The sequence below is a fragment of the Furipterus horrens genome, unplaced genomic scaffold (assembly GCF_987537825.1).
Source record: "Furipterus horrens unplaced genomic scaffold, mFurHor1.1.pri manual_scaffold_3, whole genome shotgun sequence".
Lineage (NCBI taxonomy): Eukaryota > Metazoa > Chordata > Mammalia > Chiroptera > Furipteridae > Furipterus > Furipterus horrens.
Genome location: NW_028327173.1, coordinates 35689796 through 35703437, shown reverse-complemented (window position 1 = coordinate 35703437; position 13642 = coordinate 35689796). Strand labels below are relative to the sequence as shown.

The 13642-nt window shown below is 35.7% G+C and overlaps 1 protein-coding gene across 3 annotated transcripts in view; it reads left to right on the top strand.

The window, feature by feature from the left end:
• NRDC (nardilysin convertase) overlaps positions 1 to 13642 on the top strand; it is a 71871-nt gene that overhangs the window by 42972 nt on the left and 15257 nt on the right. For all 3 annotated transcript variants that reach the window (XM_090269442.1, XM_090269443.1, XM_090269441.1), the window contains exons 11-19: positions 638 to 715; positions 1838 to 1958; positions 2039 to 2097; positions 2568 to 2622; positions 7868 to 7972; positions 10511 to 10634; positions 11176 to 11262; positions 11876 to 11995; positions 13293 to 13344. In XM_090269442.1, the coding sequence (XP_090125568.1) occupies positions 638 to 715; positions 1838 to 1958; positions 2039 to 2097; positions 2568 to 2622; positions 7868 to 7972; positions 10511 to 10634; positions 11176 to 11262; positions 11876 to 11995; positions 13293 to 13344 (801 nt within the window). The remainder of the gene's footprint in view (positions 1 to 637; positions 716 to 1837; positions 1959 to 2038; positions 2098 to 2567; positions 2623 to 7867; positions 7973 to 10510; positions 10635 to 11175; positions 11263 to 11875; positions 11996 to 13292; positions 13345 to 13642) is intronic.

The window sequence follows — 13642 nt, the reverse complement described above, 5'->3', positions numbered from 1 at the left end:
ATAACATATATACAACTACTCAGACTGTTAAAGTATATTATTATATAATAAAGCATTTTTATACCTGTTACTGCATTTTCATGAAAACCCCATGCCCCATGAGTAGTTACGTAAGTGAAGAGGAAAAAAAATATAGCGAGGCTAAGCTTTTTGCTCAAGGGCAATTACTTAAAGGAAACGCTAAAGCTACAACAGATTTTCTGACCCTTAAAGCAACAACTCATTTCAGTTTACCGCAGTGTGATAGAATACTGAAAGCTTTTATAGATACAGAATTATTTATATTGCATTAGGTTCTAAAATGATAAAGAATCTGTATTATTTCCATTTTGGGTGAAACAAAAATGAAAGATTTCACCACAAAGAGAAGTAAGTTTGGTGTCTGAGAGGAAGAGCAGTAGTCTTAAATTTTGGAATGAATATACTAATTCAGTGATTTCAGATGAAGTTAAATTTTACCATGTTTTCTGTCTTTATCTTGCTACTATCAAATTAATTATAATTTCATGTTTAGTGAAATTTATGTGAAAATAAGATTATAAGCATATTCTCAAATGTTGTAGTCTCAGAAATATGGTTTTCTCATGTTTTAATACCTTACTTTTTAAAATTTCTGAACTTAACATTTTTTTAAAAGGGTGAAACCACTTCATTATATCTCTTGGCTGGTTGGACATGAAGGCAAAGGCAGCATTCTTTCTTACCTTAGAAAAAAGCAAGTATTCAATTAATAAATTGTAGCAATCTCTGAAGAATAATATACAATAAGTGTTATATAGCCTATTCTTTTCTCTTTTTGCTTTACCTACCAGAAAGCCTAGAATGAAATCTAATACTTAATTACATACACTTTAATAACCTAGATTATTTTAATGGTTGTATTATATGTGTATATTTCCTTGGAAGCCCCGTTTTAGCCCATGTTGGAAGTAGTTGTACACAAAATTTTAAAAAATCATAAACTAATAAATTCCAGAATTACATTAAAGGTTAGTTCTAACCAAGAATTTAGATTCGAATAGTAAGGAAGTCAGTTATTTAAATGATGAGTATGTCCAAGCTTTCACAACCCAAAAAGTAGACTAATGAGAACTTCCTTGGACAGATAAATCATAGTAAGTATGTGGGACTGTGAACAGTATATGTCGTTGTGGTAGCAGAATGATTCCTAATGCATTTAGCCATTTGTTTAAGTTGTCTAGCCAAATAATAGAAATAGAGCTTTAAGCGTCAGGACCAGTACATTAAAGTAATCCTTTGATTTTTCTAAATACTAATTCAAAAATGGAAAGGTATATGAGAAATTTAAATAAGTACTTAAAAACATTAGTGTGTACTAGAACATTCAAAGAAAGTTGAGAGGGCAGGGTTATTTTAAAAGAGTAATGTTATAGGTACATATATGCCTTACACTATAAATGTAAAATGCTTTGAGATGTGCATAACCTTTCAACTTTGCTGAATTTAATTAGAATTTCCGACTCTATTCTGGCTTTCTCTCTATTTATTTTAGATTTTTAATATTTTGCTGTTCAATAAAAATTACTATGACTTCATAAAACTGTTAATATTTTACTATTTTGTAATATATATTAGTGTCTTTATTAAATAAACATGGCTGTTATTTCCTTCTGGTGATTCCTGCATGTACTACAATTCCTTGGGAGGCTTTGTGCTTTTAAAATTTGTACTTTTAAACTTATTGTTGGAAAGCATGTTTGCATCAAAAACTGAATTTCTCAGATTTAACATAGAAATCCTGCCTATTTTGTTAATTTGATGTATTTGTAGACTGTCAGTTCCAAGATATTGATTGGATTAATTTTTCTAACTATAGGTGCTGGGCTCTTGCATTATTCGGTGGAAATGGTGAGACAGGATTTGAGCAAAATTCTACTTATTCAGTGTTCAGCATTTCTATTACATTGACTGATGAGGGTTATGAACATTTCTATGAGGTAAATAATTAAAATGGAAGTTTTTTTTTATATATAGATAACACTTTATGCAAAATTGTAACCAGATGTTTTGTTTTTAGGTGGCTCATACTGTTTTCCAGTATTTAAAAATGCTACAGAAGCTAGGCCCAGATAAAAGGTAATACATACTTATTAGAATTAAACCAGAAGTCAATCCTAGTATGTTTTAGCTTTTAGGCTGCCAGGAGACATATTTTAGTCCCAGAGGCGGATTAAGGTCGGTTGAGGCAGAAGAAAATATTGGGCCCCTTAAACAAAAAGAGAGAGACAGGGAAAATAAAAATACATGTTAACCATATTTTATGCAGTGTAGTAATGAAATCAAACTTGGTGTCATTAGAAAAAAGTGTAAATCTGGGGTTTTTTGGGGCTCTTCAGAAGTTGGGGCCCAGGGCGCATGCCTGGTGCGCCTGCCGTTAAATCTGCCTCTATTTAGTCCTGGTCTGATCATTTTTCAGGCATTTTCTGCTTCTTTTCCTTTACTGGCTCCATATTCTTATTCTCCACATGTGAAAGGCTAGTCTGTTTATTTTTATTTTAATGAGAAATTTAAATATATCTTCTAATTAGAATTTTCTTCTTTCACAGAATTTTTGAAGAGATTCAGAAAATTGAGGACAATGAATTTCATTACCAAGAACAGGTAGGTAGTGGAAGTCAAATTCTTTTTGAATGTTTTCTGTGACCAAGGTGAAAACTGGTGTGGACATTATTCCTCTTTTTTTTTTTTTTTTTTATATTTATTTTTTAGAGGGGAAAGGAGGGACAAAGAAAAAGAGAAACACTGATGTGTGAGAGAGAAGCATCGGTAGGTTGCCTCTCACACAAGTGACCTGACCCACAACCCAAGCATGTGCCCTGACTAGGAATCAACCAGCAACCTTTGGGTTTGCAGGATGACGCCCAACCCACCGAGCCACACCAGTATGGGTCATTGTTTCTCTTTTTGGAAGTGTCAGTGGAGTTTTAATTCTGCCACTCTCTGTCATGTGAGTCTCAAGATGGCCTTGACTCTATCCAAAAGTTAACTTGCATGTTTTTGAGTATTTATACTGACTAATGGTGAAGGATTAGACAGATTGACACAGATCATATTATAATCATGTAGTCATCCCTATGTTTATCGCTTTGATAAACATTCATGGAGAGCTTGCTATAGTACTTGATATTTGGGGAATTCAAATATTGTGAAGACAGTCTACAAGATTATCAGTAGTAATACCCATATATAATGTTAGAAACAGTGCGCTCTGAGATTTCAGGCCAGGGAGAGCGTCTGCCTTGATTGGAATATGACCAGGGAAGGTTTTGTGGATATGGTAAATTTGAGTTGAGTTCAGTATTTTAAAATGGATACGGTTTGGACTCATTCTAATCAATGCAAACCACATAAGTAAGGAACTCTGGAGTATTGTAAAAAAGTAAATGATTCTATGTGTCTGTTGTATAGGGTACATGAAAGGAAGGTATTATATATGGCTGAAGGGTAAGAATTTTAGAGCAGGGGCTTTTTTTGTTTTTTGTTTTAATACTTTTGTGCCTTGTGTCCCTTTGAAAATCTGTTAATCCTGTGCACCCCTCCTCAGAATAATATTTTATCCCTCCAAAAACTCCTGAGAATTTTTAAACTCTCAGAAAAATAGCCATAGCAGTTTAGTGATCACCAGTATATCCCTCACCTGGATTCACCAATGGCTAATATTTTGCCATATTTTTTTTTCTCTATCTCTTTATATATGTACGCATGGTGTATGTGTATTTTTTTCCTCAAAACATTTGAGATTTAATTATAGATATTATTGTATTTTACCTGTACATTTATTTTTTATTGTTCTAATACAGTTGTCCCATTTTCCCCAATTGCTTTCCTCTGCCCTGCCCATCCCCACCCCTCTCCCACAGTCAATCCCCCCCTGTTGTCCATGTCCATGGGTCGTTTATACTAGTTCCTTGACTAAACCTTTCCCCTTCTTTCCCCCCTTCTCCCCCTCCCCCTATCTGTACATTTTTAAGCATGTACCTGCTACAAACAAATGTATTCTCTTACATAATCTGATTAAAATCGTCACACTCAGGCAATTTAACATTGAAACAATACTGTTAATTATTACACAGTTCATAAAATCGTGTTTCTAAGTTCATTAAATAGAATACATTAGTTGACAAAAGAATATTGAAATAAAGTACTAGAAATAGTAAAAAATAGTCTTTTATTAATATATTAAATAATAAGGTCTAGTGGTAGTTCTAATAATTATTACAATTTTTAGATAGCAAGAGTATGATATTTTAAGATATCTGCAATTATATTGTGATTTCTCTTGGTTATAGTCATAGATGCTACTAATACTATTGTGGTTTGTTGCTATATTCATAATTGAATAAAAATGCGAAATTGGAGATTAGTGAAAATAAATATGTAATTTCTTCCCAACTACATTCTTGCACTATCACCCCCTCCTGAATCTGTCCACTGATATCTTACGGGAGGTGTGTGTGGACCCTAAATTAGGAGACTGCGATTTTAGAACCAGTTGGTAGAGCATCTTGAAATGTACCTTTTTGGATCATTACCAAAGATGATTCCCTAAATATCTACTATAAGTAGAGAAAACTTAAGTGCATGAGGACATGGTCACGAAAACTATAAGCTTCCAGTTGCTGTTGATTCCTATGTAATCTGCTCTATATACTTTAAGTCACTTGAAATTGAAATGATCTTATTCTGTGAAAACAGAAAAGCTGCTGTGACTTGTATTGGCCTTTAGAGGGTCCTGCACACACTTCTCCCTATTAATAGATTAATATGCATAGAACCCACAAGTCCTGCCATCTACCTTACAGGAGTGATTTTGTTCAGTGTCCTTATCAGCTACGGTGGCAACATGTGGGCCAGAACTGTGGCAGAGAAGGAGTGGGAACAAGAATTGTGGAATACAACCATAAGAGATCCCCATATTCCTTTATTTGGGGATCTGCTTTTTAGCATTGGTTCAGTGAATGACATTTCCTTCTGTCCCTTCAGTTCCTTCTTAGCAAGACATTTCAAGTTTTTTGTTTACTGATGTCTCTGCATTTTATAGCTCATTTCTTTCACTTTTAGCAATATTCATGAACTTTGATTTTAAAACATGAGCCCAAAACAGCTTAAATGAAAGCCTAATCAGTGCAAAGTGAGAACAAATCATTAAAGTCTATATTTGTATGAACTGCTAAATGACCTCCAGTAGCTCAGCTTATTTTGGCATTTATATATACTCTTTGTAAACAAAGTTGAAATGTTTCCTCTTCAGACTTTTTTCTGGTCTTCATCAATAAAAGTAAATAGGAATGCCCTTTTCAAACCAGTCTTTTTAAAAATAATACATTTTGAAAAGTTTTAAATTTTACATAGGAACTTGGACCCAATATTTCTTATAAATCAACTATTTGAACTAGAGAAAAGCTGTTTAAGTGCTTTCCTGTAGGCAGAAAAACAGGAACAATATGACAATGGAAGACAGTGAGAGTTTGTAGTAGGTGAAAGAATTAGAGGATAGATGATAACAAGTGTTGGAGAAGATGGAGAGAAATTAGAACCTTTATCAATTGCTGGTGGGCATGTAAAATGGTACACTTCTTTGGAAAACAGTTTGGCCATTCCTTAAAAAGTTAAACATAGCCCATGACTGGGGTGGCTTCGTTGGGTGTTTGCCTGCAAAACAAAATGTCACTTGGTTCAATTCCTAGTTAGGGCACATGCCTGCGTTTCGAGTTTGGTCCTCATTGGGGCATGTTTGAGAAGCAACCAATCATTTCTCTGTCACGTCAGTGTTTCTCTCCCTCTCTTTCCCAATCCGTTCCCCTCTTTCTAAAAATAAATAGGCCCTGTCCAGGTAGCTCAGTTGGTTAGAGCGTCGTCTGATGTGCCAGGGTTGTGGGTTTGATCCCTGGTCAGGGCACAAACAAGAAGTAACCAATAAATGCATCAATAAGTGAAATAACAAATCAATGTTTTTCTCTCTCTCCCTACCCCTCCCTTCCTCTCTGCCTCTAAAATCAATAAATGAAAATTAAAATAAATAAAATCTTTTTTAAAATGTTAAATATAGAGTTACCATATAAGCTAGCAATTCCACACCTAAATATACAGCTGAGAGAATTGAAAACTTGTTCACACAAAAACTTGTATATAACTGTTCAGAGCAGCATCATTCTTTGTAGCCCAGGGTGGAAACACAAATGTCCATCAGTGAATGAATGGTTAAACAACATGCGGATTATACATACTATGGAATATTATTCAGCCGTTAAAAAGGAATGGATTACTGATTTCATGCTACAAGACAGATGGACCTTGAAAACTTCATGATAAATGAAAGAAGCCAGACACAAGTCACATATTATGTGGTTTCATTTATATGAAATATCCAGAGTAGGTAAATTCATAGAGAGAGGACACAAATTGATGGTGGCCAGTGGCTGAGGGTTGTGAGTAATGTGTAGCAGCTGCTTAATGGGTGTTGGGGGTTTCCTTTTCGAGTGATGAAAATGTTCTGGAACTAGATAGTGGTTCTGGTTGCACAATTTTGTAAATATGGTAAAAACCACTGAATTGTACACTTTATTTTTTGTTTTTATACACATTAAAAGTGTGAATTTGATGGTATGTGAATTATATCTTAAAAAAAAATAAAGGATAGGGTTTAAGTGTTCTTCCTAGTACTGTCTTCATTGCCTTAATGCCAAAGGTCTGCTTTTAGCTAGGATCCTTAGTATATTCTCATAGGAAATATTTTGAATCACTCAGTTTTGTAGCATATGCATTAGAGAAGTTAACTTATAAATAAATGGCTAGTAAAAATAACTGACTAAAAAATTAAAACAGTAGGAGGAGTCATTTAAAATATTAATAGCAGTTTAGTTACTAATTAACTTAATGATTCCGAAATGTTTCCTGAAGTGGGATGAGAGGTAGCCAATAATGAAATCTTTCCTTTTTCCTAATTCTGTTTTTTCCATATTGTTTCTATGTGATATTCCTATGGTCTCTAGGTTGGTGTATGCTCGTCTCATTCCTCCTCCATGAATGCAGTGATCTTCATATGTTTTCTGTTTTCTATTATTAAATGAGAGAACAACCCATATTGTCTAGTAAAGGACTGTGCAGTGTGGTATTTTGGACAGAGTGTTCACTACCCTGTTAGGATCCCTGAGTTCCAGTATCTACTCTGCCTGTTACTTTCTCACTCTGTGACCTTGGGCAAATCACCTAATCAATCTGAGTATATATCCTCATTACAAAATTTGGTTCCACTTGGTTCAAGATCTGGGTGCTCAAATACTTGAGTACTTTCCTCTGGAAGAGTCTTTCCATTTCATTGGTCAGAGAACTGTGGTTTAAATTGAAATAATATACTGATTAATATAACTTCATATATCAAGACTTTTATGTAATCATACATTTTGATTTTTACATTAATTTGATTCATGATTACAAATAGCTTTTAGGTGACAGTGCTGCAGTGATAAAATGATGAAGACCCTGTCTTTAGGGACCTCACAGCATTGTGGGGCACTTGATAGATAAACAGGCGTTTGCAATTCGGTCTTGTTATTGCTCTAGTGAGGAGGCTATGACGTGATTAGAGCCTGGTGTGCTGTAGGGCTAAGTGTGAGGATCGGAGGGGTGTTAGCTTAATGCTCCTTAAGCTAGTAGCTCTGGTTAATTTTTATTTATTTATTTTTAATTATGACCATCGGTTTATTTAACTGCAGTTAAGTTTGGTTTGATCTGTTCAGAAGCATTAGGTTCAATGTTTTTTTTTAAAGAGAAAAAAAGTCTGGCAAGTTAAGGGTAATAATAGGGAGTTTCTGGTGTAAAATAATTTTACCTCTTTACATTACAGACAGATCCAGTTGAGTATGTGGAAAACATCTGTGAAAACATGCAGCTGTACCCACTGCAGGACTTTCTCACTGGAGATCAGCTTCTTTTTGAATACAAGCCAGAAGTAAGAAGTTTTCCATTTCTAATACTTACATTTGAAGAAAGAGGAGGGCGAGAAAGTGCAGGAAAGTACTTAAGAACTGTGGGAATGGAGAACGCTTGATCATATTTAGTTGTGTCTTGTTTGTTTAAATAGAAAAATACCAATAGTTTTGTGGATAATTTTCCATGTTGTATATGATTATGTTTTAAAAGGAGAAAATCAAGTCCTATTCGTACTGTTTTTTAAAGTGTTGAAACGTCTACTTAAATAGTTCAAGTGGTTCCTAAGAATTATATGCTTTGGTTGGTAAGCATACTTAGAGAGTTGTTTAGCTTACCTTTCAATTCATTTGGAGATGCTGCACAATTAAACTTTATTCTTTTTGAAAATATTTACGAGAGAAGTATGATACCCTGAATTCAAAACATGAGTTGTAGATAATACTACATATCAAAAAAAAAAAAGTTGATCAGCGTCTTTCTTTCCTCCACTGTTCCTGGGCAGTAAGGCATTGTTTTCAATATAGGGCAGCAGTTCTTAACCAGGGGTGCTTCTGGCATCTAGTGGATAGAAGCCAGAGATACTGCTGAACAACCTACAATGCTGAAGACAGCACCCCACAACACAGAATTATCTGGCCAAAGATATTGATAGTGCCAAGGTTGAGAAACTTTGATAAAGGGTATTATACAAACTAATTTTAAAGAGGGTACGGAAAGGGAAAGGAAGGAGCAGCAACCACACATTCTTGTCAGCTTCCAGGATGGTTGTGTCCAAGGGTTCAACTGTTTTTTTCTGAAGCACCATTTGTCATTTTTTTCCCCTTAAAGAAATAGTGTTTAAATGGTAGTTAGCATTTTAAACCTAAACCATAAAATCTTGTTTTAGTCCCATCACAGCTGAAGGATTATTGAAGTAGGCCCTACCTTGGGATCATTTTTATTGCTTCTTGGGTGTGAGGTGGCAGTTAAGAGTACTGTAGGCTTTGGAATTATCTACAGACTAGGTTAGAACTTCATTTTTGCTACTGCCAACTGTGTTGTTCTTACAGGTTACATAATCTTTAACCTGAGCAAATTATCTTTAACCTCTGAAGCTGTTATTTTCTATGAAATTGGTATACCTTAGCATTGTTTTTAGTACTAAATAAAATGACATGTTAAACATGACCTGACACATAGTAAGAACTTAGTGATAGCTATTTTTACTGCAGGTACTGTTACCATGTAACCCTGGCTGGTTTGGCTCAGTGGATTGAGCGTCGGCCTGCGAGCTAAGTGTCGCTGGTTCGATCTTCCAGTCAGGGCACATCAGAGAAGGAAAACTCTGACTCCAAAAAACCTCCGCTGCCTTGCGGCATACCTCTTCAGGGGAAAGGCTAAGGGAGTAAACCCCGACAGAAAATCCGGAGCCGGAGTCCCTAAGGCGGTTTGACGTTGTAGTCAACACCGGCAACTCCTGCGGCGCACCTGAAGCCAAGCTGTATTGACTCCGTCTTTCCCTTGGATCCTTCAGCTGCGAAGAGAGGGGGGGTCTGCTGCATGGGCAACAGCAGACCCTCCATATCACCCTGCCCAGGCTCTGTAGCTTCAGCTTCACTGGAGAGGACACTCCAGCGTCATCGCAAGATGTCGATTCAACACGGGAGGAGACATATACCGTGTCACTCCCGAGTTGGACTGCACAGCCATTCTCGGCGGTGCAGATAGACTCTTAAGAAGCTACACCATCGTCTCTCGAGACGGACGGCTGCCGACGACGACTGTTACCATGTACAATTTGAGATGACTACTGTTTACACCAGGGGGACCCAAAAAACCGAAAATTTAATTATAAATAATTGTGTTATTTATTCTTACATGTTTAAACTTCAGTCACCTTGAAAGTACTCTCCATTTGATGCAATACAACTATTGAGACATTTTCCACTGCTCAAAACAGTTTTTGAACTCATAGATTTTGATGCCTTTTAGTACCTTTGCTGTTTTTTGTTTCACCTTTTCCACATCAGCAAACCATTTCCCTTCGAGGACTTTTCTCATCTGGGAAAACAGGAAAGGTTGCTTGGGGTGAGATTGAGAGTAGGGCATAGAGTCATGCTGTTTTTGGTCAAAAACTGAACACTCAGCACAGTGTGGGCAGGTATGCTCATAAATCACCCATCATGAAAGGGCAGATGTGTTGAGAAATTTCAAGAAAATTTCAGTGAAGCTAAACACAGCCTCTTAAAACAATGCCAGTTGGCACAGTGACACAGATGGGTTCCTAGGAAACTCACCTAGCGGGAGAAGCCTGTACTACAAGAAGATAATTATCTTTATTCTGGGTTTTTGGTGTCCCCACTGATATTAGTGTTATCGGAAACATTTTAAACAGCTGATAGACTAGTGAACTTCTGTAAATTAGGGTGTTCATGGGCTACAGACATATTTTCATTAATGTCATGATGCTAGGATCTTGGGGTATCTAACATAATATGGTTTTGTCTCTTTAAAAAAGATGTATAGGTTAAAGTTGTTATTGTTGTGTGTCTCCTCCCCCATCCCCATCCCTTATTAGGTCATTGCTGAAGCCCTTAATCAACTAGTTCCTCAAAAAGCAAATCTTGTTCTACTGTCTGGTGCTAATGAGGGAAAATGTGATCTCAAGGAGAAATGGTTTGGGACTCAGTATAGTATGGAAGGTAAAATATTTTTAATAATTGTCCTACTTAATTTAGGTAAATCTGACTCACCTGGGAATTTTTATTCCTTAATAATGTGTCTGGTGGTTCCTGTAGGGGAAAAAGTATATATATTTTCAGATTACTTTCAAATGAAAATTATTCATACTTCTTTGCTATGATTTTATCTATATTCATTAGTTAATGAAAAATCCTGTTCTCTTGGTAGTTTGGGGGCAATTTTGACTGTTTTAGAAAAGTACATCTCAAACTTCTTCAGTGTACTTGTTACACCTGGAGAAGCTTATAAACTACAGATTCTGATTCAGTAGCTCTTGGGTAGGGCCTGAGATTCTGCAATTCTACAAGCTCCCAGGTGATACCAATACAGCTGAGACCACACTTTGAGTACCAAGAGTCTAAAATGTCCGGATATGTCATTCATAGGTTTCTAAAGAAAGGAGAATTGATTTATGAAGTCCAGTTGTTGACTGGTTTGTTACTGAGAGAATATTGAACATTGCATTGTTGATTGGATCAGTTTGTTTTTCCACCTCTACAGATGTTGAAAACTCTTGGGCTGAACTTTGGAAGAGTAATTTTGAATTAAATCCAGATCTTCATCTTCCAGCTGAAAACAAGTATATAGGTCAGTGAAATAGCAAACATTGTAGATAATCCACCCATGCTCTAATAAGATAAATAGCACCTGTATGGAACATTATGTTTTACAAAGAACCATTTGAACCATAAATTTGAGTTGCCCAGTAACACTCTGGGACGGGGATTACTGTCTTTTTACCTTTTCAAATGAGAAAACTGAGTCTCAAAAAAGTAAAACATTTTGTTCGAGACTATTCTGTTGGTGAATGGAGGAAACAGGATTTAAATGTAGATCTGGGGACTCTGAAGCAATTTTTTTTTTCTTATATATCATAACTGGTCCTTTCATTCAGTCTGTGTTGGAATTACCATTATCTTTTCTGTTTGTTTTAGTGTTTCTCAAGCTACAGATTGCAACTCATTAGAGGATTGTGAAACCAATGTGATGGGCTGTGATGTCAGTGTAATGAATTGTGAAAGCATTAAAAAATCAGAGTGGAAAATAGCAAAATATTTAATTGCTTAAAGAAAGGATATTATTTTAAGAACCTTTATTCCAGATTTCACAAAAAAAAGTTACTTAGATTTCTGAAAACAAGTACAATAGCTGGAAATCCTATTAACATACCTGAATGAGTTATTACTCTTTTTTTTGTTAGCCACAGACTTCATGTTGAAGGCTTTTGATTGTCCTGAGACAGAATACCCTGTTAAAATTGTGAACACTCCACAAGGTTGCCTGTGGTATAAGAAAGACAACAAATTTAAAATCCCTAAAGGTAAAATGTTTCCCTCCCTAAAAGGAATGAAATAAGTGTTATAAATCTTTCTTCACATTGTAGAAAAAACTTTTTCCTTGTGTCTATCATCTGCCTCCCTTTACCCTTCCCTGTCCATTTGAAGACCTTTCCTAGGCTTATCTATCAGATCGACACTGTGTTCCTGTGCCATCACAAAAACCCTTGTAGACACTACAGATTCTAGGAATAAAGATTCAAGCCTAAAATGAAATTATTTTCAGATATTTTTCTTTCAGTTTAATGAAAGCAGAGCCAAGTATTTGGCTATCTTAGGGAACAGGTGGTACCTTTGAACATTATTTTAAAAAAGAGGAGACCCTGACTGAGTAGCTCAGCTGGTTAGAGCATTGGCCCAATGCACCAAGGTTGTGGAATTTCATCCCTGGTCAGGGCACAAACAAGAATCAACCAATGAATACATAAATAAGTGGAACAACAAATGGGTGTCTCTCTTTCTCTTTTTATCTCTCTCTCTCCTCTCACCCCTTCCTCTCTCTCTAAAATCAATCAATAAAAATTTTTTTAAATGGAGTTAGAACTGAAGGAAATTATTCTTGGTCACCAAAGACTCATCCAGCATTACAAATGTGAAATATTCTCCGTATATCTCCCTCTGCCATTCTGTTTTCCAGCATAGAGGAAGCATAGTATATAGTTAAACAGACTAAAATCTTTCAACTTAGTAGCTCACACTGTTGCTTTTTCTTCTGTCTCTGTGCATGGCATAGGAACTTAGTGAAGCAACGTGGACTCAAAGGCTGAGTGCTCTTGGTTGCCATTTAATCCACATCCCTAACCTCAGCCACCTGTGCTGTAGCTCTGAGGCATTCTGGAGTTTATTTGGAAGGTTTTGCCTCAATTTTTCTTGAATAGCTTGTAAGGGTTTCTAAAAATGTTTTTAACATTTATTCAGCTTCCTGGGAAAGGCTCCGCTATAACTTTTTGTGGGCATTGGGGTCGTTCCCTTAATGTTTTTGAAATGTATACCTCTGTGAACATTTTCTCTGACTAAAGCTATTGATAAATAGGAGTATTTGTAGACTTCTGTGTATCTGTCTGTATCTGCTCTTTCCATAGATTAAAGGATACCTTCTTGTCATTATTTGGAATGGTAAATACAACTTTTTAAAGACCTTTAAGGATAAAAATGTAATGAAGATTTAAGGATTAATAACTTATTTTAGAGTTTTAAAAAAGCATGATATTGGGGATAAATAGATATATAGACCGAGGTCTCTGGCCTTTATTTTCTTATCTATGATCTTTTTTCTTTCAGCATACATACGTTTCCATCTGATCTCACCTTTGATACAGAAGTCTGCAGCGAAGTAAGCAATTGTCCTCTTTTCCAGAAAAAATATTTATTATTGAAAATTACTTTGTTGTATTCTGAATCATTCTATTATTTTCTCTATCAGTACTTGAGCTGTGCTGCTGGTTTATGTATTTTTTCCATGCCCAAAACAAATTATTTATATCAATACTAAACATTTAAGATAAAAGTGTGACTGCTGCATCTCCCATACCCATTTGTAACACAGGCTGATAGTGAAGGCTAGTCATAGAATTACTGGTTGAAGTAGTGCCTTAGCAATGAGTTTGGGTTAGCTTCCAGTCTGTAATGAG